The following is a 22,328-nucleotide window of genomic DNA, read 5'->3' on the forward strand; positions in this document are numbered from 1 at the left end:
ACGCGTGAGGGCGGGGGTGTGGGGAGGGCGAAAACAAGAAGGCGATGCCCGGATGTTGAGGCGCGCGCACCCCGGAATCGCCCCCTCATTTCCGGGTCGCCTTCTAGCCCCTCCCCTTCCACCTCCCAGGCGGTTGCGCTCGGTTCTGCACGCGCCAAGCGAAAGAACAGGTAAGAGTATGCTCCTTCTCTTCCTCCAGTTTTCATCTTTGGTCACAGCGCCACCTCCTGATTGACTGAAGGTTCCAGCGAGGATTTATGCTTTAGGGACAAGGAATCAGTTTTCCCTTTTACCTGCGCCTTGACGATTACTTAGAGAAAGCTAAAGATAACGAGAAAACGTACTTTTCAGGTCCTCCTAAGGTCCATATTATTTGTCCTCGGAGGACCTGGACTCTATGGTCAGTGACGAAGAAAGGTCCCTCTCCCGTGGGCGCCTGCGTGCTGCGAGCTGGTTCCGCATGCGCAGTGTGGTCAAGCGAAGCGCACGCTGAGGAGAGTCGGCGGCTGCTGAGGGCTGATCGAACCTGATCTCTCCGACAGAGGAGCGTGGCGTGGGACCTTGTTGTGGGATTCACACACATACCTCAGGTGACTAGTCTCTCTGATCTGTTTCTCCAGGAATTCACTTTGATTGTGTCTAGGGACGTGGGTGGTCGGTAGAGTGTAGGCCCCGGGGCTAACACCCCCTCCTTTTCCCGTCCCCGCGCGGGAAGTGTCTGGACATGACTGCCGCCACCCGCCGGCTGCGTGTCGGCTCCCCGTGTAGCAGAGGTGTCGTGGTACTGACGGAGGAATCTCGCGAAGGCAAGTGGGCCAAGTGATGGGACAGCTTCGTCAACATGGTGATAGTGGGGGGTGTCTTGAGGTGGGACGGCCTGGGGAGAACGCCGTGACACCCCGCCCCAGGACGCTGAGCACTTTGCTGTCTCTAGGCCTGAGAATTCCATCCTTTTTTCTTTTCCCTTCTTCTTCCGCCCCGGCAAATACTACCTCTCAATGGTGACCAGACAGGACACTTCAAGGAACCTGTGGATTGGGCCACGATTTTGACAAGAGTTGAGTTAAAAAAAAGATCCAAGAAGAGTTTGTTAACCTGACCACTAATATTAAAAAATCGAAGCTCTTCTTACCCTGTCGCTGGAGTTGGGCGTTTCTGTAGAATGAGTCAGTCCTTAAGACGAAACTAAAAGATACTACTGAAGAGTTTATTATTCTTCGTATCATTTTGCCGTATTTTCAGCACCGATGAGAATAGACTTGTAGAATTAAGCGCTGTGGTCTTACGGTTAAGCAGAACTGAAAAACACAAGATACGGAAATTTTAGGTCCCTTTTATTAACTACCCCAGACTTAGTCTACTTTAATTTTCATTAAACAAGAAACATTGTTTCTTGGGGAAAAGGTGTAGCAAAGAAGTCTTGGTTTTTCTTCCTATTGAAGTTGTTACTCAAGGGGGAAAAAAAATCTTGTAACTCCGTGTCTTTCAGCAGTTTGGAATTACATAAAGCTTTAGTGCCTGTTCTTAGCTGATCGGATGCCAAATGAGTTTCTGGTTCTCAAAAGATCTCAGGAAGATGGCGCAGTTTTAGAGATTGTTGCTTCCTTTTTCAACTACAGTGAAATAATTGAAAAGCTTTGTTTGTTTAGCACTTCTGTACTAAAGGCGAGCATTCAGAGAGCATAACTGAGAAGTGTTAGAGCCGAATTAGTATTGCCACAGGAGTTGCCTCTGTCACATCATGCTTTGCTTTGGAAGGGAGTGTGGACTTCCCGTATCCACGATGGCGACTGGAGCACGCAGTGATTTAAGTACTCCTGCCTACCATTTGACCAGGCAAAATTACTGACGGTGCACGGTGTTTGAAATTAGCTTGGAGCTCAGTTGTATTTTGAAAGATTCTTTTCTGGAGAACACATACTGTATTGTAGTACTCTGACATATTGAGGCTTTGTGGGTTAAACTCTGAATTTAGTGTCATATGACCTGGTTTTAGCTCCTGTTGTACTTAGTAAGCATTTGTCTTTGAGGAAATCATTTAGTACTTATTTTAATAATAAAAATAATTGTTTAATGAATTAAGTTGCAAAATGGAAATTATATTTCCTTTGCCTTTTAATATCTTACATTTGTATAGCATTACACTTTCCAACTCTTTTCACCTGTATATTATTTCATTTGATGTCCTCCACAAACCTGTGAGTACATGGCACACATTAGAAGCTACAGTTAATGGGAATACATCAGTATTCCTAAGCCACAGTTAGTATGTAGGAGAGCAAAGTCGTAGATTATTTTTTGTGCTTATCTACTATCTTTCACTGTGAATGACATAGCACCAGCAGTATTCCTTTATTTACATTATCTTTTGCAAAGAGATTTGCGCCTTCTGAAGCAGTGGCATTCATATCACTCTTCAGAATTCTTTTACACTATTGCCTGTGTTCTTTTACAATCAATTTAGGTCTTGCTTCTCCAAACTTATCGGCTTTACTATTTGAAGAAACTTGGTGCTTGTTAAGTCTCTTGAAATGTTTCACACCTTTCCATGATATTCATTTTTATACCCAGTATGAAACATTTTTAGCTCTCAAGTTTTAGTGCTTTACCTACAGATATTTGAGAACAGTTGTCCAAGAGAAAAAAAAGCCCTGTTTAAAAATGAACCAACCAGCTCAGCTCTTTTCTTGGTGGGTAATTCTGACCATTGTATGTCTACTTCCCTTTATTTGCTAAATCCCTATTTTGTCAAGCTTCAAAGAGAAATATTTCTCTACCACTGTTATATACAGTTTATTTTTTATTAAATAGGATAGGTTAATAATAAAAATTTTATGTGTGTGAGTCTGACAACTTGTTGTGTCAGACACAGTTGTGTCTGACACTTGGCGACCCCATGGACTGTAGCCTGCCAGGCTCCTCTGTCCATGGAATTTTCCAGGCAAGGATACTAGAGTGGGTTGCCATTCCCTTCTCCAGGGGATAATCCCGATCAATGGATTGAACCTGGTTTTCCTGCATTGCAGGCAGATTCTTTACCATCTGAGCCACCAGGGAAGCCCCGATATTAATACTAAAATTTATTATGTTCTAGCACTAAATGTGTACACTGATAGTGCTTTTTGTTTAAGGTATTTCTAATTGTCATGTATTTACCAATAATGTTGAGAGAAAATACAGCCTAATGAATAAAACACTAACTATGGATTCAAACGTTACAGGTTCAAATTCACTTGTTAACAGTATATGACAGAACAAGATGCTTAACCCATGCTTCATATTTTTCATCTATAAAATGGGGAAGACTATAAGGAAAGTGGTACTTCAGGAAGATAGGCAGTGGTCGGATTATATAGGACCCTGTGGGGAGCAGAAAAATGTATAAGTCAGTGGGTAAGCCACTAGGAAGATATATGTGGGTGCAGTTAGCAGTTCTGAAACTGCCCTGCAGCAGAACCCTGGGGTTCTATGAGCTGGGTGTAGGTGTTTTATCTTTGAGACAGGTAATGTGGCCCTGTTACCCAATTAATAAGAAAAAAAGGTAAGTTAGTACATAAATTTTCACAAATTTTTCATAGGACTTGGGATCTTATTATTGCCTATATTCTGAGCTTTAACAATAGTAAATTAGTTAAGGTTACCAGAAAAACATGAAAATTACCAACAAAGATTAATTTGAGAGCTTCCTTTTAAAAATATATTTCTATTCATGGAATGATTTTAGGCTTGTGGGTCATAAAAGGAGCCATGTTTAAAGTAGGTTGGGTGGATCAAAAGGAATAGTTCTAAATATATTTAGTGTGTGGAGATTAAGAGAAACTTGAACTTTATAGTAGTGGGGATATCTACTAAAGGATTCTCGGGGTTGAGTATACCTGTTCAACAAGAGAGAAGATTATTTGGAAGTAATGGGAAAAGTGGAAGCTAAAAATTATAGTAGTTGTGAATTCATGTTTAAGAGGAAAAAAATTCAGAAGGATACGTTTTAGTTAAATGTAGTATGTTTTGTGATTAATCTTTAGTTTTTGTTGTGACATGTATAATTCTGCCTAAAATAAATGATAGAGTTGTGTGTGTCAACAGCAGAGAATGAGATGGTTGGATGGCATCTCCGACTCAATGGATGTGAGTTTGAGCAGACTCCAGGAGATGGTGAAGGACAGGGAAGCCTGGCACGCTGCAGTTCATGGGGTTGCAGAGCCGGACATGACTTGGTGACTGAACAACAAATGATAGAGTATATCATTTGATGTGTGGTTAGGGTTAAGATTTAATTTGTTGGAAAACTCTTCCCTTTATATGGTGGTAATCAGTCTTAGCCGACTTGGAGGAAGAGTAGCTTTAGTTTTGCTGATAGGTTTTTAACAGTAGGTTTCGCTTGTGGCTCAGCTGGTAAAGAACCCACCTGCAATGTGGGAGACCTGGATTTGATCCCTGGGTTGGGAGGATCCCCTGGAGAAGGGAAAGGCTACCCACTCCAGTATTCTGGCCTGGAGAATTCCACAGATTGTATAGTCCATGGGGTCACAAAGAGTCGGACACGACTGAGTGACTTTCACTTTCACTTATCACAGTAGTGATGCTTCCTATCATTTGTTATTAAGTATTAAAATAATATTTTACTCTATAAATGATCATTATTTTTTATGATTCCTTTGAAACTAATTGTAGAGAATCATGCAAGTCTTAGAAAAATGTGGAGCAAAATAAAAATTCAGGCTTGGTTCCCAAACATTCATCTGTTTTCTAGCACCATTTAAGAAGTTTAAAGAGATGAGAAGACTAAAAACTTCTTCCAGTGGCAAGACGTGAAAAATTGGTATTTTTATGTTGACCTTAACTGAACACTGACTTGATTCTTTTGTTTAAATTGCAGAATGCCGGGTCTAAGTTGTAGATTTTATCAACACAAATTTCCTGAGGTGGAAGATGTAGTGATGGTGAATGTAAGGTCCATTGCTGAAATGGGCGCTTATGTCAGCTTGCTGGAATACAACAACATCGAAGGCATGATTCTTCTGAGTGAGTTGTCAAGAAGGCGTATCCGTTCTATAAACAAACTCATCCGAATTGGCAGGAATGAATGTGTGGTTGTTATTAGAGTGGACAAAGAAAAAGGTAAATGAGAAGAATATTTAATTTTTATTTTAATCATTTATATGTACTTATTAAATATAAATGTAATAATGAATAAATATTTTTTGTTAAATAATTTATATCTGAAATTTTTCTGAGTTAAACTTATTTTAAAATATATTTTTTGTGCATTGCCTGCTGCAGTAAAAAAACAAAATGCCTCTTTTTGTACTTAAACTCTTTTACATACAGTTGTTAGAGAAGGATGCCAATTAACCATCTAAACAAAACCTTTTTAGTAAGTAGTGGTTAATTAGTTTATCCAGAACTAGCTTTTGTAAAAGTAAATGAATTTTAGGAATATTTTATGTCTTTAAAAAAGACACATCTAGAACTGAATAATGTCTGTCTCTCTGGTAATCAGAATGTCTGTGACCCCCAGATCCTATGGTCCTTCCGGATCTTTCAGGCAGAGGTGAATAGGTATTCCATTTATTTACTGTGCTGTTTATTCAGAGTGTGTGTGTGTGTGTGTATGCACGAGTGTGTTCATGTGTACACTGTGCTGAGTCGCGACTCTTTGGGTGCCCCTTCTTTGGACCCCATGTAAGTCTTCACCTTTGTGAACACAGTTTCTAAATACATTGTACGATACCAATGAGTAGGTTTTGTCTTCAGTTAATATAGTTAAGATCATTGGTTTCAGCTGTCTCTATAATTTGTCAGGTGTTCGTTTCAGTCACGTAGTTACCATCGTGCTTAAAAGACTAGTCAGTCACCCTGACTGAACTTGTCTTTCTGAATCTCCTCAGCCATCTAGTTAATTGATACTTTTGCAAACGAATGATTTTATACGTAACTGACTTTTTTTCTGATTATAATCTTAGATAATAAACTTTGGAGACAGCTTGTATTACCTCTTAAAAGGTGCTACCATTAGCACATTGATTATTCTGAATGTTTTGATATGACTTGTAGCACTCTCCCTAGCCCCCATTTATTAAACTATTTGAAGACTGAGATTATTCCGTTTAATATTGTGTTTAATCACTGCCCTAGTAGGACCTCAGCTGGTGTCTTAGCTTATATTGCTTTCCTATTACATGAAATAGATAACACAAAACGGAATCAAATATATTTTCAACTGCAGTCAGAAAAAATGAAAGGGTATACTTGTGTAAGTACAGTAGCTAGATGTAAAAATGTATTTTCATAACAACATTGTACAGTGTAAGTTAAAAACATGAAACAACAATCTAAATTGTGGTTAAATAAATCATGACACAGCCAGGCAAAGCAATTTTCTACAGAATGAAATCTGAATATTCTGATATGAAAAGATCTCCATGATAAGATAAGAAAAAAGCAAAGTGCAGAAGATCCTATAGAGGAGATCCATTTCTGATACTAGAATTTTAAGTCCTGTTGGATAAGCCATTCAACATAACTGCTGTCAACCCTAAGCAAGTTTCTAAATGGGTGGTAAATTTTATCCAAAGACAATGGGAGCAACCAAAAGCAGGCTGAAACTGAAGGCAAGTTAACACTGGGAAGACAGGAACTGCACTGGATAAGGTTTACAGCCTTTTGACTGAGTGCCATGATATACCAAGCAGGGCAGTGAAGATTCTAAAGGAAAACCCTCAGTCTTAATGACTTGAGAGCCAGAGATAAGAGTTCTGGACAGCCACAACAATTGGAAAGTAGTGATAGGGATTAGAGAAAGAGACAGACAGAGAGCCCCTAAGTTTATATATAAAAATTCTGCTCAAATCTCTAGCTGACTTCTGAACTACTTGTAGAGGTTACACTGCAAGCAGCCCTACAGGATAAAAATCAAAACAAATTTTGTTTGTTTTCCATCTGAGGAGACAGCTCTGTATAGTTTTGAATTCAGACAAGTTAACTGCTAAAACAAATTGAGTATCCTTGGGAGTTCCCTGGCAGTACAGTGGTTAAGACTTTTACCTTTGCTGCCAGAGGTGGTGGTTCAGTCCCTGATTGGGGAACTCGGATCCCACAAGCCATGCAGAGTGAACAACAACAACAACAAAATCAGTATCCTTAAGAGGAACCTAAAGGAATTCAGAGCTCTGCCACATATCTTTTTTAATGTCCAGAATACAATTCAGAATTACTAAATATTTGAATGAACAGGAAAATATGACCCATTTGAAAAAGATAATCAGTGGAGACTAACCTAGAGATGACCCTGATGTTGCAATTAGCAGATAAGCATTTTAAATAATATGTTTTAACTGCTCAAGGATATCAGGAAAATGTAGTGAGTGAGCAGAAATCTTAGTGGAGAAATTAGAAACTCACATAAAGAACTAAATACAATTTCTAGAAATGAAATTTTTTTTAGTATCTAAAAAATTCAATGCATAGGCTAACATCAGATAAAAGATAACAGAAGGCTTGAAATTTGAAGGTAGTTCATTTAAAAAGAACCAATCTGAAGAACTGAGAGGAAAAAAAGAGCAACCTATTAACAATCAAAAGCTTTATTCCAAAAGAAGAGAAGAGAAAGAAAAAAGCAGAAAATACATTTGAAGAAACCATGGCCAGAAGTTTCCATATTTGCTGGGAGAAAAAATGTTTACAAATTAGAGAAGCTCAGCAAACCTGAAGCAGAATAAATACCAAGACCACATCTAGGAATACCAAACTATTGAAAAATAAAATCTTCAAAATAGCCAAGGAAAATGATGTTATTTACAGGGGAACAGTAATACAAATTACAGTGGCATTCTTTTATTGGAAATAATGAAGGTCAGAGCATTGAATGACATCTGTAAAACACTGAAAGAAAACTATCAAACCAGAATTCTGTTTCTAAAGAAAATATTCAGCAATAAAAATCAAATGAAGACATTATCAGGTAAATAGAAACTAGGGGAATTTCTTACAAGACAGAACTGCATTATAAGAGATGGTAAAGGAAGTAGTTTAGCCTGAAAGATATTAGGTTGATGCAAAAGCATGGTTTCAGACCCTGAATTTTTAATCATTATAACTAGGCTCAAACACATCTTTATTAAGCAAAATAGGAACCATTACAATCAATACATTTTTGCAAAAGAGAAATAAGTTGGTTTGTTCCTGTAGCAAAAAAATCCATGCTTCAGGATTTGACGAACTCTTGGAAAGCATTTTCTGCCTCCTGCTGGTTGTCGACTGCAAAAAGTTGTCAAGGTCTTGAAGAACGGGTAGCCAGTTGGCAAAAGGTCAGGTGAATATGACAGATGAGGCAAAACTTCGTAGCCCAATTCATTCAACTTTGGAAGCTTTGGTTGTGCAAACGTGTGGTCAGGCATTGCTGCAGAGAAGAATTGGGCCCTTTCTGTTGAACAGTGCAAGCTGCAGGGATGCAGCTTTCGGTGCAACTCTTAGATTTGCTGAGCATACTTCTTAGATGTAATGGTTTCACTGGGATTCAGAAGGCTGTAGTGGATCAGACTGGCAGCAGACCACCAGACAGTGATGATGAGTTTTGGTGCAAGTTTGACTTTTAAGAAATGCTTTGGAGCTTCTCAGTCCAACCACTGAGCTGGTCATTGCTGGTTGTTGTATAAAATCTACTTTTTGCCACACAACAAAATCCAACTGAGAAATGGTTCGTTGTAGTTGTGTAGAATAAAAGAAGATGACACTTCAAAACGATTATTTTTTTGATTTGCGGTGAGTTCTTGAGGCACCCACTTACTGAGCTTTTTCGCCTTTCCAATTTGCTTCAAAAATGCCAAATAATCGTAGAATGGTCGACATTGAGTTCTTCAGCAACTTCTCGTGTAATTTTGAGAGGATCAGCTTCCGTGATACTCTCCGTGGTTCTCAACTTCCGATGGCCAGCCACTGCACTTCTCATCTTCAAGGCACTCGTCTCCTTTGCAAAACTTCTGAACCACCACTGCACTGTACGTTCATTAGCAGTTTCTGGGCCAAATGCGTTGTTGATGTTGCAGCTTGTTTCCTGTGCTTTACGACCCATTTTGAACTCAAATAAGAAAATCACTCAGATTTGTTTTTTGTCTAATATCATTTCCATAGACTATTTCCATAGTCTAAAATACATAAATACATATGAAATAAACAGCAAGTAATAATTCATTAGCAAAAAACGTAAAGCAATAATTGCACATTAAAATAATGTATAACAGCCACATTTAAGAATGTATTCCAGCAAATTTCTACAGTGCAAAACTGCAATTACTTTTGCAACCTAATATGTGGGTAAAGGTGAAAGACCATTTTCTCTTTAATTCTTTTTTTATTTTTTATTTTTATTGAGGTAGAGTTGATTTACAGTGTTGTGTCAGTTTCAGGTGTACAACAAAGTGAATTAGTTATACATACACATGTATCCAGTCTTTTTTAGATTCTTTTCCCGGGTTAGCCATTATAGAGCTTTGAGTATAGTTATATGTAGTAGTGTATATATGTCAGTCCTGGTCTTCCAGTTTATCTCCCCATCTTATCCCCTGATAGCCATGACTAATACTCCACTGTGTGTATGTACCACATCTTTATGCATTCCTCCATTGTTGGGCATTTAGGTTGATTTCATGTCCTGGCTGTTGTAAATAGTGTTCCAGTGAACTTTGGAACATTTAATTCTTTAAAATACATTTAACTTCTTGTCTCATTTTGTGCCCATGGGACTTTCATCTATGAAGGTGACTGGTGACATGGAGTGGCCATGCCATTGAAAGAAGATTTTTATTATTAAAGTTTCCCGGGAAATGGGGACCCAGCATGCTGTGCAAAGCCAGATGAGGAAGCACCAGTTTTGATCAGGAGGCAGGAAGAGCAAGGGGAAACCTTAGGCCAGAGCCTGTATTGAGGTTTCCATGAGAAAGGCAAGGCAGGTTGTTGTAAACAGTTTACACTTGGCTCATCTGAATAGTATGGGCAGTGCCTGGTGCACGGGCACTATCTCTGGTTGTCTGGTATCTGGCCCTACGTCGGTTTAGGGCATGGGGGAGTACTGGCCTGATGTGTGGAACTTTGATGAGATGGCTGGGGACGTGGGCTCTGGGTTGGCTGATTTCCATGTGAAAGGCTCCCATTGAGCCCTTGGCTAGTGCTGGGCAGCAGAGGCTTCCCTGGTCAGCCAGGCCACAAATGTCAGAACATCAAGAATACAGAAAACATGATACAGTTGATCCTCTGATGCTTAATAGACATGGTTTTACCTCTCATATGGATAATTAAAATTATTAGTTCCCTCCACCAAGATAACATTACATGATGACAAAAATTTACTTTAAAACATAATACTCGTTCATAATACATGTACTTCTTATGCAGTTTTTTTTATTGATACAATTTAAGTAGGAAATAAGTGTAGGTATGCCAACCCAGCAATATGGTTATGAAAATTGTCAGTAATTTGTTGATACCTGGACAGAGATAATGTTTTCAAATTTTTCTCATATAGGATATATTGATTTGTCAAAAAGAAGAGTTTCACCAGAGGAAGCAATCAAATGTGAAGATAAATTTACCAAATCCAAAACTGTAAGTTGATTATTTAGTCAAATTAGTCCACTGTTAAATGTGTTTAATAAATAATCTACATGGCATGTTGCTGGCAGAAACAAAAACCTAGATTTTCTGTATCTGTATTTCCATTTTCAGTTCTGTGCTTCATAGGAAAATAATTTGAACACTCCATTTTGAAAGAGTGTGACTTTAGTGAGACAACATCAGTTGTCTCATGATGTTACTACGTTAAAGCACTGAAGTCTAATAATGTTCTCAGATCAGTACCAGACCATTAGTGTTTTTAAGCTCTTTTATGTTAACTATGAGTGAGTTTAGCTGATTTGGCTGTCATAACATGTAAGTTTTGACTTTAAACTCTTCTGGGGTAAGGATCACAGAAACAACCAGCTTTTTTTTCTTATTTTTCCTGTTATTTGTTACTTATCCACAATAAGCACTAATAAGGCAGGAATTGTCATTTCTTCATTCTCATCTTCCTATATTTTTCTGTTCTTTGGTCCTATTCAGATTTTCCTTTATTCCCTAGATCTTCAGTTCTTATTGGGAGTTTCCATTGCTTCTCTTTTCTTTATCCTTCTTTTGTGTCTTTCGTTCTCTTCTGCCCTGTATGTTTTTATCTTCAAGGTAAAATGCCAAGAACACTGTTTAAATGAAGAGAAGGTTTTTTAAATCTTGCTTAACCCTGGTAAAAGAGTAAAAATACAAAAGCTATGAGACCATTACCCAAATCTTTCAAGTCCCACCAAGTCCAAATTGGAGAAGCACGTCTCTAGGAAATTTCCATTTTGTTTGTTCCCCTAGGCTGTTGTAAAATATTGTAAAATAAGTACGTGAGTAGATCTTATTGGGATGATGTTAGAATGAAATAGCCAATGATATTACCTTCCCTGGGTCAGTTTTTGTGTGTAATTAACATGAAACCTTTCTTAATACACTTTCTCTTCTTTGAGTCCTTTTATTTTTAGGAGATTAGAAAAAAAAAATTGGCAGCAGTGAGTAGGAGATGGGTAGGATTGAAGGATAATTATTAAAAGATAACAGAGCAAAAGAATTACTAAAATCTCCATCCTGGTTGTATGCTCTCATGTTGGGGGGGGTGTGTGTGTGTGTGTTTTGTGTCTGACTCTGCAACCCCATGGACTGCAGCCCACCAGGCTCCTTTGTCCATGGAGTTTTCCAGGCAAGAATACTGGAGCAGATTGCCATTTCCACATCCAGAGAATCTTCCCAGTCCAGGGATCGAGCCCCCATCTCTCGTGGAATAGTAGTCCTAATGTCTTATATTTGATCCATGTAAGAACTCTCTACAATAAAAAGGAGAGATACTGGTATCTCCCTTTTCTAAATGAGGAAACATATTCAGAGAGGTTGGTTTGTCCCAGAATTGACTTGCTCTGGATCTTAGGCTATAAATGCTACACTGTTTGTGTGTGTTCACCCACTTGAGTTCATTGTTATGGAAAAGGAAATAATTATGGGAAAAAAAGTTTTCATATGGTAATCTTTTGTTGTTAAGGAGTTATTCTAATCAAAGTAACCAAAGGTTTGTTTTTATATGCTGTCTTCTAAAATCTAAAAATATCTTTTTAAAAAAAATGTATATCTCTTATCTTTGAATTGTTGTCCTCTTCATTTTTTTTTCTAGGTTTACAGCATTCTTCGTCATGTTGCTGAGGTCTTAGAATATACCAAGGATGAGCAGCTGGAAAGCCTATTCCAGAGGACTGCCTGGGTCTTCGATGACAAGTACAAGAGACCCGGATATGGTGCCTATGATGCATTTAAGCACGCAGTCTCGTAAGAACTCCTCCTTAGCTCTGCTTTTCCCTTGGTATTACAGCTGCTAGGCCTAGCACACAGGTTGAGAGCCTAACATTTAGTAACACAACATCCATGTAGTAAGTCCTTGTCAAATTTAGATTAAAATATTTCAGTATAAAAGGCCCATGATATGGGCCAGTCCTCTAAAGCTAAGCCTGTATGATTTGGTGTACCATAGTTGGGTAGTTCTTTAAACCATCCTGACGCTATTGCCTTAAATCTTTTCCTCTCCAAGTTTTGTGATTGTCCTCAGTGACTTCAGGGCCAGCATAGACATTTCATTTAAACTGAAATCTCTTGTTTTCTTTACCTCAGTTGCTTAGACCTTCAGCCCACGCCATGTTAGCCAGTTTCCCATATGACCTCACCCTGGGTCTTACTGTCACCAGGATTTGCTCCTCCAAAATCTTTAATTCACACACTCTGTTCTTTTACCACAGCCTCCTGTCCTTCCAGCTGCCACATTGTCCTACTCTGTTGCCTTAATTCTTACATCAGGCTGATTCCAGACCCTTTCTTTCCTCCCTGTCTGTTCACCTTTTCTTGCCTTCTCTTACTCAGCGTAGACCCATGGTCCATCATTTCAATAACTTTCTTGCCAATATCATGAGCTTTGCCCTGTTTTTCCTTCTGTTACATCCAGCCTTGGAGCGATGTTCCTGCCTTCTCTGCACTTACAGAATGCTGGGTGCTGCTAGGAACAACCACAGTCTTACAGGTTGGTGCCACGCATATTCATGGTCTCCAACCTCAGCTGGGCCTTAACTGCTGCCCCACACCCTCTTTGCTCTGGGTCACTTCTTCCTCCCATTCTTAGATTGGCTGTTTCAGAACTTCTCCACACTTCCCCAGATACCCACTCTATCCCTCTTCCCTCCCTCTCACCTGCTGCGCTCACTGCCTGAAAAAGAAGCCATTGCACAGGATCACCTCCGTTTCCTTCCACCATCTCATCCAACTTACCTCTTGCCCACCTGTCATTACCTCCTATGCTCTTGTCACACTGGAATTTGGGTCCTTCCTGCTCTCAAACTAATCTTACCCCTGTGCCCAGCTATTCCTGAGAAATATCATCTCCATCTGTTATTCCCTCCCTTGAGTCTTCAGCCTTTTTCTTTATTGATTTTGCTTTATCAACATAAAAACATGCTCAGATTTTTCCCATTTATACTAAAAAACAGACTTTTCAACCGGCCCTCTACTTTTCTCCTGTAGGAAGCACTGTGTCCTCTCCTTTTAATAGTCAGACTTCTTAAGTTCTCTGTACTTACTGTCTCTACTTCTGCACCTCCCACTCCTAGATGTTAATACTTCATGAGCAGCCTCACCACTGCATCGTTACTTGCCAACTCGTGTCCTGCCATGGGAGATTAGTCTCTTCAGCCCTCAGAATGGCCAAGTGGGACTTTGAACTGTTAGAGCCTCCATCATGCCTACTCACCTGAGGCTCCAGATCCCTTCCACCTTACCCCCTCCCCTCATGTGACTTAATTTTTTTTTATGTCAAATTGTGGGAAAGGTGAGAAGAGTAATAATTATGACAGCAAACATATATGTCATCCTCACAACCACCTGTGGTGTGAGTGCTATTATTCCTATCTTATAGATGAGGGAATTGAGGCAGAGGTTAAATTGTCCAAGTTCACACAGCTACCAAATGGTAGAGCCAGGATTCAAACACAAGCATTCTAGGTCCATCCAGAGTTTATGCTATTGGGCATCAAGCACTGCTTTATATTTCTTTCCTCCCTGCCTTTAGTCTTGGGCTCCTCAGTCAGTACACCTCTCACCTCGGTTTGCTGTCATCATTGGCCCTGCTTACAGCTTCTGCCTCCTGCACCTTCTCCATTACTGCTCTGCATTAAAATTCTTAACAAATTAACATTCATCCTAGTGAATTAATCTTCATTTATCACCGTTAAAGTTCTTCTCTTTCATCAGCCATGTTGCAACTGTCCAGATTTAACTCAATCATAATTCGATGCCACATGTGCTTCTTTTTTTTTTTCCCTTTTAGTTAAAATTTATGAGATAGTTGGAAACAATATTTTTGCCTCCAAAGATATTTTGGTCACTCAACAATGGTAACCACTGTTGTGAAATTATGTGTACGTCATTATCATTTATGGTATTGATACATGTAAATGTGTGAATAGATTATTAAAAGTACATACAGAATCTTTTTTATGTTTTAAAATGTTTAAACAAAAAAACAAAATTTATTTTATCATTGTGACAGGTTTTCAGTACTTTATATTTTTACTTGTGATGCTGTTACTGTAAATTTCAGTAATCTATCAGTTACTGTAAATTTCATAAATCTATCAATTTCTCCAAATTGATACATGTATGCCTACTTCATATTCATTTCTATATGGTATTTACTTGTGAGAACATGCCCCCTTTTTTGTTCCTCTATTAAAAAATGTTTAGGTAATCCTCCCCTGTTTTTCAAATAGTGCTATGTGAATACATGTACATGTCTCTGTGTACACATTTGGAAATTTCTTAGATGGATACCTTGGAATAGAATTGTTGAGTCATGGGACTGATTATAGGCACCTTTAAATTTACTTAGTTTTGTTAAAGTTTCTCCAAATTGGTTCTATAGTTTATAGTCCTTTTAGCAATTATATGAGTGTTTCTATTTCTCTTCATCAACATTTGATATACATCTCAGATTTTTCTTTTCTTTTTGCAAAGCAGATTGATGTCCAATAGTGTCTTATTTGGGTTTGCGTTTTGCTGGTTGTTGGTGGAAGTTGACCACTTTTCATACGTTAATTGACCATTTGTCTTCTGTGAAACATCTGTTCATCTCATTTTCTTTTTTTTCTGTTGGTTTGTCTTTCAGTATCAGTATATCAGAATTTTCTTAAAATAGTCTTGTTAAAATCCTACCATTCTTTTAGTCATTATTTCTTTTTTTCCATTTTTTAATTTGTTCAACAAACATGCCAGTGAACAAGACTGGTCCCTGTTTGTGGCACTTAAAAGGGTCAGATGAAATGCCACCTCATTCATGAAGCCCTTCCTGACCCCACTGATACCTTCCTCACCTCACCCCAGAAGTGCAAAAATGCACTTCTATTTTTTTTTTTTTTTAATTTTTCTCCATGTTTTTGTTCTTTTCGAGCTCCTTGAAGCAAGGACTGTTAATTACAGGGATATGCTTAATTATAGTGGGATGTGAGATATATAAGCAGAATTCATTTTACTGCACTTCGCAAGTACTGCATTTTTTACAGATTGAAGGTTTGTGGCATCCCTGCATCAAGCAAATCTGTTGGTGCCAGTTTTCCAACAGCCTTTGCTCACTTCATGTCTCTGTGTCACATTTTGAGAATTCTTGCAATATTTCAAACTTTTTCAATATTTTGTTGTGATCTGTGATCCCTCGATGTTACTATTGCAAGAAGATTACATCTCCCTGAAGACTCAGATGATGGTTACCATTTTTTAGGAATGAAGTATTTTTAACAGAAAACAACAGTATGGCATAGGCGTAACTTTTGTACGCACTGAGAAGCCAAACGTGTGACTCACTTTATTCCTAAACGTGCTTTATTGTAGTCTAGAACCGAACCCACAATACCTTCAAGTTATGCCTGTATAGGAAACATTAAATTGCTTGCTTTAGTCAGATCTCTAAAATTTTCCTTTTAATAATGATCATTTGGGTGTTTTCTTTTTGTCATACAAGCCTAAGCACTTCAGTTGCATTAGCTCATTTAATTCTGCAGTCCAGTGAGATACACAGTTTTTATTCCTGTTTTACCAATTTGGAAACAGATCTAGAAAGGCCCCCAAGCACAAAGCTATTAAATTGTGAAGCTAAGATTTGAACTCTTAATTCTGACACTAAACGCTGTGCTCTTAAACATTATTCTGTTATATTATGTTTGGTGTCCTAATTATCAGTAAAGTAACCTTGACATTTTGTTGTGTGTGTTTTCTTTCAGAGACCCATCTATTTTGGATAGCTTAGATTTGAATGAAGATGAACGTGAAGTACTCATTAACAATATTAATAGGCGTTTGACCCCCCAGGCTGTCAAAATTCGAGCAGGTAAATGATTTTTTAAATGCTGTTTAAAATATTTTGCATGTACTAGAAAAGCTATTAAATAATGACCCTCACCAAAGAATATGTTGCTACATCAACATCTACCTGTTTCTAAATGTTTATTTTTCACAGCAAGAAAAGCTAAAGAAATTAAGTAATTTTTGCTTCTACTGAGTTATCATAAAATGCATATATATTGACACAAGTAAATGAGCTCAGCTAACCTTAAGTTGGCCCTTTTTTTGGGTGGAGTGATTATTTTGTTTTAGTGCATGCTTTAAAATTCTGACAGTACAGTAATATCCTCCCATGCCTCTGGATTAACCACTGTTAATTTGGGATCTATTCTTTCAGACATTTTTTTCTATACCTATGCTGTATAGGAATGTGTGCTATTTATGTTCAGATATAAGTTTTTATGTTTTCGTAAGAATGGGATCATAGTGTGCACCATTTTCTCCAACTAGCTATTTCTATTTGGTGTCCTATGGCTGCCCTTCCCTGTAGAACTTGAGGATCATTCTCATTTTGAATGTTAGGTAATATTGCATAGAATAATAAACCTTGATATCAGCCAGTCTCCTCTTGATGAATGTTCAGGTTGGGCTAGTCTTTTTTACTGTAGTTGACCCTTAAACAATGTATAAGAGGGTTGCCCACCCTCTGCACACTCGAAAATTCATATATAACCTCGTCAGTCCTGTGTGTCTGATTCTGTATCTGAGAATCAACTACCGTGGTTCATGTAGTATTCTAGTGTTTACGTTTGAAAAAAATCAACATGTTAAGGAGACCATGCAGTTCAAGGCTGTATTGTTAAGGGTCAACTAACTACATTACAAAAAACACTGCATTTTAACACCTTTATACACATAGACTTACCCATTTATACAGGTGTTCTGTAAGGCAAATTCTTAAAAGTAGGATTGCTGGGTCAGAGTATGCCGTTATTCTAGACAATTTGTAGTTACATTATTTTGGTTTTTTATAATTTTATTTATTTGGGGGGCTTTGCTGGGTCTTTGTTGCTGTGCAGGCTTTTCTCTAGTTGCCGTGTACGGACTTCTCATTGTGGTGGCCTCTCTTGTTGCAGGGCAAAGGCTCTAGGGTGCTTGGGCTTCAGTGGTTGCAGCTCCTGAGCACAGGCTCAGATGGCACATCAGTCTAGTTGCTCCATGGCATCCTAGATCTGGGATCGAACCCAGCTCCTGCATTGGCAGGCAGATCCTTGACCAGAGTTACCAGGGAAGCCCCCGTGGTTATTATTTCATTCAGATTTCATCACACTCCTCCTAACCATTTCACAAATAAGGAACTGAAGCACAGAGGGGTTGGAATTATGATTTCAACCCAAATATAGCCCAAATTCAAGATGTTTGTTAAATTTCTCTTTTTTATGGTTTCATCATTCAGGGGCTTGATGTTGGTGAGAAGATATGATATCACTGCATGTTCAGATATTTTTAAATATGAAAGTTAATAGCTGGGGTTGATTTCTAGTTGAAAGGGTAATGAAAGCTTTCATAAGTATTTGAGTACTAATGTATTTGTCATATCTCTGATTTCTTTTTAAACTTAAAAAAAATTTGCATATTTTGAAGTAAGCTTTTGAATTTTTATAATTTTAGATATTGAAGTGGCTTGTTATGGTTATGAAGGCATCGATGCCGTAAAAGAAGCTCTGAGAGCGGGTTTGAATTGTTCTACAGAAACCATGCCCATCAAAGTGAGTAGCCTGTTTTCTCCCTCCCTACTGAAATATCCACTTAATCCAAATTAAATCCAGATTTTTTAATGGTCATATTTCATATCAAGTGTTACTAAAAGTGGTTCTTGATACTTCTAGGGAATGTTTAAAATTATGTGTAGGCTTTTGTTGTAGCTACTGCTACTGTCACTATGGATAGAGATTCCTATTGGTATTTAGTGCCAAAGAACCAGCTATGCTAAACCTCCTTTACAGTAAGTAGCCACAGTGCCCATTATGCTCATAGAATCTTGAAAAGGACAATATATTCTCTTATATTCACACACAGTTTTAAGGAGGTTTGGCCTGACTCTTTGATTAGCAATAAAATTAACTGGATGGCTGTTAATCAGAATCACTTAGAAGAATTTCTTCCATCGGTTTAGTTTAGAACCAAATAGGAATCTTTTTTGTTTATTTTAGAGACAGATTATCCAAGCCCAGAGACGGGGGAGCCTGGTGGGCTGCCATCTATGGGGTCGCACAGAGTCGGACACGACTGAAGCGACTTAGCAGCAGCAGCAGCAGACTGCTTCTACTACTGGGTTACATCATAGTATCAGTTAGCTTCAATTAGCTTCTGCTACATTAACAAACTACCTCAAATTGCTGTGCTGCAGAATTGGGAGTAAATTTTGGGATGATTTGTTTTTAAAGCAGCAGATTAGCAAAACGATTCTCAAACATCCTAATTGTTATGTGGTCTGTAGGTACATTCATAATTGAATTTTTGTCTTCCTTAGATTAATCTAATAGCTCCTCCTCGGTATGTAATGACTACAACCACCCTGGAGAGAACAGAAGGCCTCTCTGTCCTCAATCAAGCTATGGCTGTTATAAAAGAAAAAATAGAGGAAAAGAGGGGTGTCTTCAATGTTCAAATGGAGGTGAGGTCAATACTGGGATTTTTTGCCTTGTCATTAAAGTTTTAAAGACGTTTCAATCATGTAACTGGTTTGTCTTCTAAAATATCTGATCAGTGACTTATAAAACATGAGATAGGTTTAAAACTACAAGTCCTCTAAGTATAAAATAGTCATTGACTCGATTTCCTAAAAGGGTTTTAAAAGTAAATAAGAACTATCATGGGGTGGTTATTCAAGACTGTGGTCACTGATCCCCCAAAATGAAAAAAATAAAGACAAAATAACTGAAAAAAGAAAGCAGTAATTGATTATTGTCAGAATTTAGAACGGAGAAGGCAATGGCGCCCCACTCCAGTACTCTTGCCTAGAAAATCCCATGGATGGAGGAGCCTGGTAGGCTGTAGTCCATGGGGTCACTAAGAGTCAGACACGACTGAGCGACTTCATTTCACTTTTCACTTTCATGAATTGGAGAAGGCAATGGCAACCCACTCCAGTGTTCTTGCCTTGAGAATCCCAGGGACGGGGGAGCCTGGTGGGCTGCCGTCTATGGGGTCGCACAGAGTTGGACACGACTGAAGCGACTTAGCAGCAGCAGCAGCAGAATTTAGAATGCTTGAAGTTTGATTTCAGAATGAGGAACTACAACAGTGTCCTATGTTTTTCTCATCTCAACAAGAACAAAACCAAATTTTCATATGTAATTTTCAAAATAAATTTCTTCTGTGGAAGAAATTTTGAAGCCAGAAGATGTATTTTTATAGGTCATCTTTTTGTGTGTTTGAAAGATACAGCCAATATGTATTTTCAGTTTTATTATCTCATGGAATTTATTGGTAGTATTTCAGCACTCAGAATAAGAGTTAAAATACCAGGCAGTAATAGTATTGAAACTGAATTTGTGTATGTTTAACTACATTCACATTGAAATTGTGCCTCTGCTTCCACAGCCCAAAGTGGTCACAGATACAGATGAGACCGAACTTGCAAGGCAGCTGGAGAGGCTTGAGAGAGAAAATGCAGAAGTGGATGGAGATGATGATGCAGAAGAAATGGAAGCCAAAGCTGAAGATTAACTTTGTGGGAAACAGAGTCCAGTTTAAGGAACACAAAGCAGCCTTCCTGGCTGTAAACCCTAGACTTAAAAGTTTTCCAGTATTGAAAACTTCAAAGCTGAATATTTTTTATTTTAAGTATTTAAATGTTCCAACAGACCAAAACATGAAATGCCCTCCTAAATGTTAGCTGTTTTCACACAGTAGCTCCAACACCTTGAGCGTTTTTTAAGGGAGTGGCCTGATTTCACTAGAGACAGATCTTCAAGACGAGACATAAATTGGGCTTATGATTTCCATTTCTGATATCTCCAGATTGGCACCCCTTTGTAGATTAGTGCCTCCATGAGATTTACCAGAGGCACTCAAAGCGAATAGTTCCAACCTTTCTATATAAAATGTATCAAGCAAACATTAAATAAATTTCTGGGATATTTAACCATAGGTTTCTTCCTTATTATCACCAGTTAAAAGCATTATGATTCCTAAGAATTTCATTTTATTTGAAATGTAGTAATTTAAAGGCAGGTGACCAGAAGATAAGTATAGCAGATCCTTTCAAAAGGAAGGTTTACAGAGACTTTGCCAGTGGTCAGGACTCCATGCTTTAACAGCTGAGGGCCTGGGTTTGATCCCTGGTTAGGGAGCTGAGATCCCGTGAGCCGTGTGCTGTGTGCCAGGCACCCTCTCCCCCCACCCACCCCTCCTTTAATAAAGAGGATTTAGAGAGCATTTTAATTAGTGAAAGTTTACTCCTAGGGGAAAAAAGCCTTAAAATGTAACTAAAGAATTACATTAGTTGAGTGCCTTTTACCTATTTGAGACTGATGACAACATGTGGTCAGAAGGAGAATTTATCACACCGGTCCTTGTTGGTGTACTAAGCTGCTTGTCCTGAGTTTGTAATTCAAGTTGGTAATGGGTGGGGGGTTGTTTTTGTTTTTGAACTTTAGTTTTCTGGGGTTTTTGTTTTTTAAGAAAAAAATGCTGCTTTGTAAATTTAGTTATTTTGAGTATCATTGCCCAACTTTTAATTTTTTTTTCCAGTAAAATATTTACTAGGTGCCACCTTAGAGTTTCACTTCTCTTCCTAACAGGTTAGGGGTCTGTTTGAACACAATTAACAATCGTTTTTCAAAATGTTTCCATCATTTTTTTTCTTTAAGAACTGATTGTTTTAAAGATAAATAATATATACAAAGGCAAATAAACTTCATAGATAACACGTGGTTTGCAGTTACAGCTACAGTGGCCAAGGTGTAGCAAGTCTTGAGTTAACTTTAGTTTACTTCATAAATTTAATCTCTTAGGATACTTGAGGTACTAGATAAATTAATTTTACTAATTATTCCCAAGAATAGCTATTTAAATACTTAGAAGATTAAATCTAACCCACCTTATTCAATCCAGGACTAGACTTAACTCACTGTTAAAAGGACTGGAAAATAGAAGAGTGTGTTGGTGAGACATTTAAGCTATTTGTGAAGGTTTGTCCCTTTGTTTAATTTAGCAGCCTCTATTAGCTCTTTAGATCCAGGTCTAACAATATAACTTTTCATGAGGGAACCATGACTGCTAGCTTGCATGCCATACTGGGAATATTTAGAGGAGAATCTGGATGTATTCAAATCAGCACATAATTTTCACTTCAGTTTTTTTCTGAGGAGTAAAGCTCACAGCATCACGAATGTTATCAAACTATATAACAGGTGCTGCTTAAATGTTTGTTGTAAGCAGAGGAATTGAATTTTCACTTTGTTCACTGAATTTTTTAATACTTCAAAAGCCATAACTGTTGAGAAATACTGGTGATATCCGTGGTGAGCGGTTTATATCCTATGCAGGCCTTTTGTTCAGTTCCACAACAATTCTGCAAATTTATGACCCTTGCCAGAGAAAAAGATCAATACCTCAGTGATGATGGAGAGAACTAAGTAAACTCCCTGCTGACCTAAAAGTATCACTTGCAAATATGAGAACAAGATCACACCCAGTTCTAAAAACTTGAAAGGATTGACAAAAGATCAGTGAACAGTTTACCCAAATTTTGAATCTCTCCGCATAAAGATTCACTAGAAATTGAGTTTCATCTACTCCCAGTTCTGTCTTTGAGGTCAAATGGTTATCAACTCATAACTGAAAATTAACAATAGTTTGAGGCTCATTTAGGTATTAGTTGAAAATTT

The 22,328-nt window shown here is 38.1% G+C and overlaps 1 protein-coding gene across 2 annotated transcripts; it reads left to right on the forward strand.

The window, feature by feature from the left end:
- The first annotated feature begins 100 nt into the window (after window positions 1–100).
- EIF2S1 (eukaryotic translation initiation factor 2 subunit alpha) lies at window positions 101–20,581 on the forward strand. 2 transcript variants are annotated; one of them, XM_061429188.1, is made up of 9 exons: window positions 116–170; window positions 352–590; window positions 4,877–5,118; window positions 10,520–10,599; window positions 12,233–12,384; window positions 16,371–16,477; window positions 18,103–18,200; window positions 18,965–19,108; window positions 20,038–20,581. In XM_061429188.1, exons 3-9 carry the CDS (start codon window positions 4,878–4,880, stop codon window positions 20,161–20,163), a joined length of 948 nt encoding a protein of 315 aa, XP_061285172.1. In that variant the 5' UTR covers window positions 116–170; window positions 352–590; window position 4,877; the 3' UTR covers window positions 20,164–20,581. The 2 variants fall into 2 exon arrangements, with proteins under 2 accessions (XP_061285173.1, XP_061285172.1); XM_061429189.1 differs by lacking the exon at window positions 352–590 and having other exon boundaries at window positions 101–170.
- Window positions 20,582–22,328: the final 1,747 nt, after the last annotated feature.

This window comes from Bos javanicus, chromosome 10 (assembly GCF_032452875.1).
Source record: "Bos javanicus breed banteng chromosome 10, ARS-OSU_banteng_1.0, whole genome shotgun sequence".
In the NCBI taxonomy this organism is placed as follows: domain Eukaryota; kingdom Metazoa; phylum Chordata; class Mammalia; order Artiodactyla; family Bovidae; genus Bos; species Bos javanicus.

Coding starts and splice junctions, on each gene's coding strand:
- EIF2S1 (XM_061429189.1), top strand. CDS start 4,878: ATGCCGGGTCTAAGTTGTAGATTTTATCAACACAAATTTCCTGAGGTG. Junction 5,119..10,519: donor TAGAGTGGACAAAGAAAAAG/GTAAATGAGAAG, acceptor TTTCTCATATAG/GATATATTGATTTGTCAAAA. Junction 18,201..18,964: donor CAGAAACCATGCCCATCAAA/GTGAGTAGCCTG, acceptor TGTCTTCCTTAG/ATTAATCTAATAGCTCCTCC.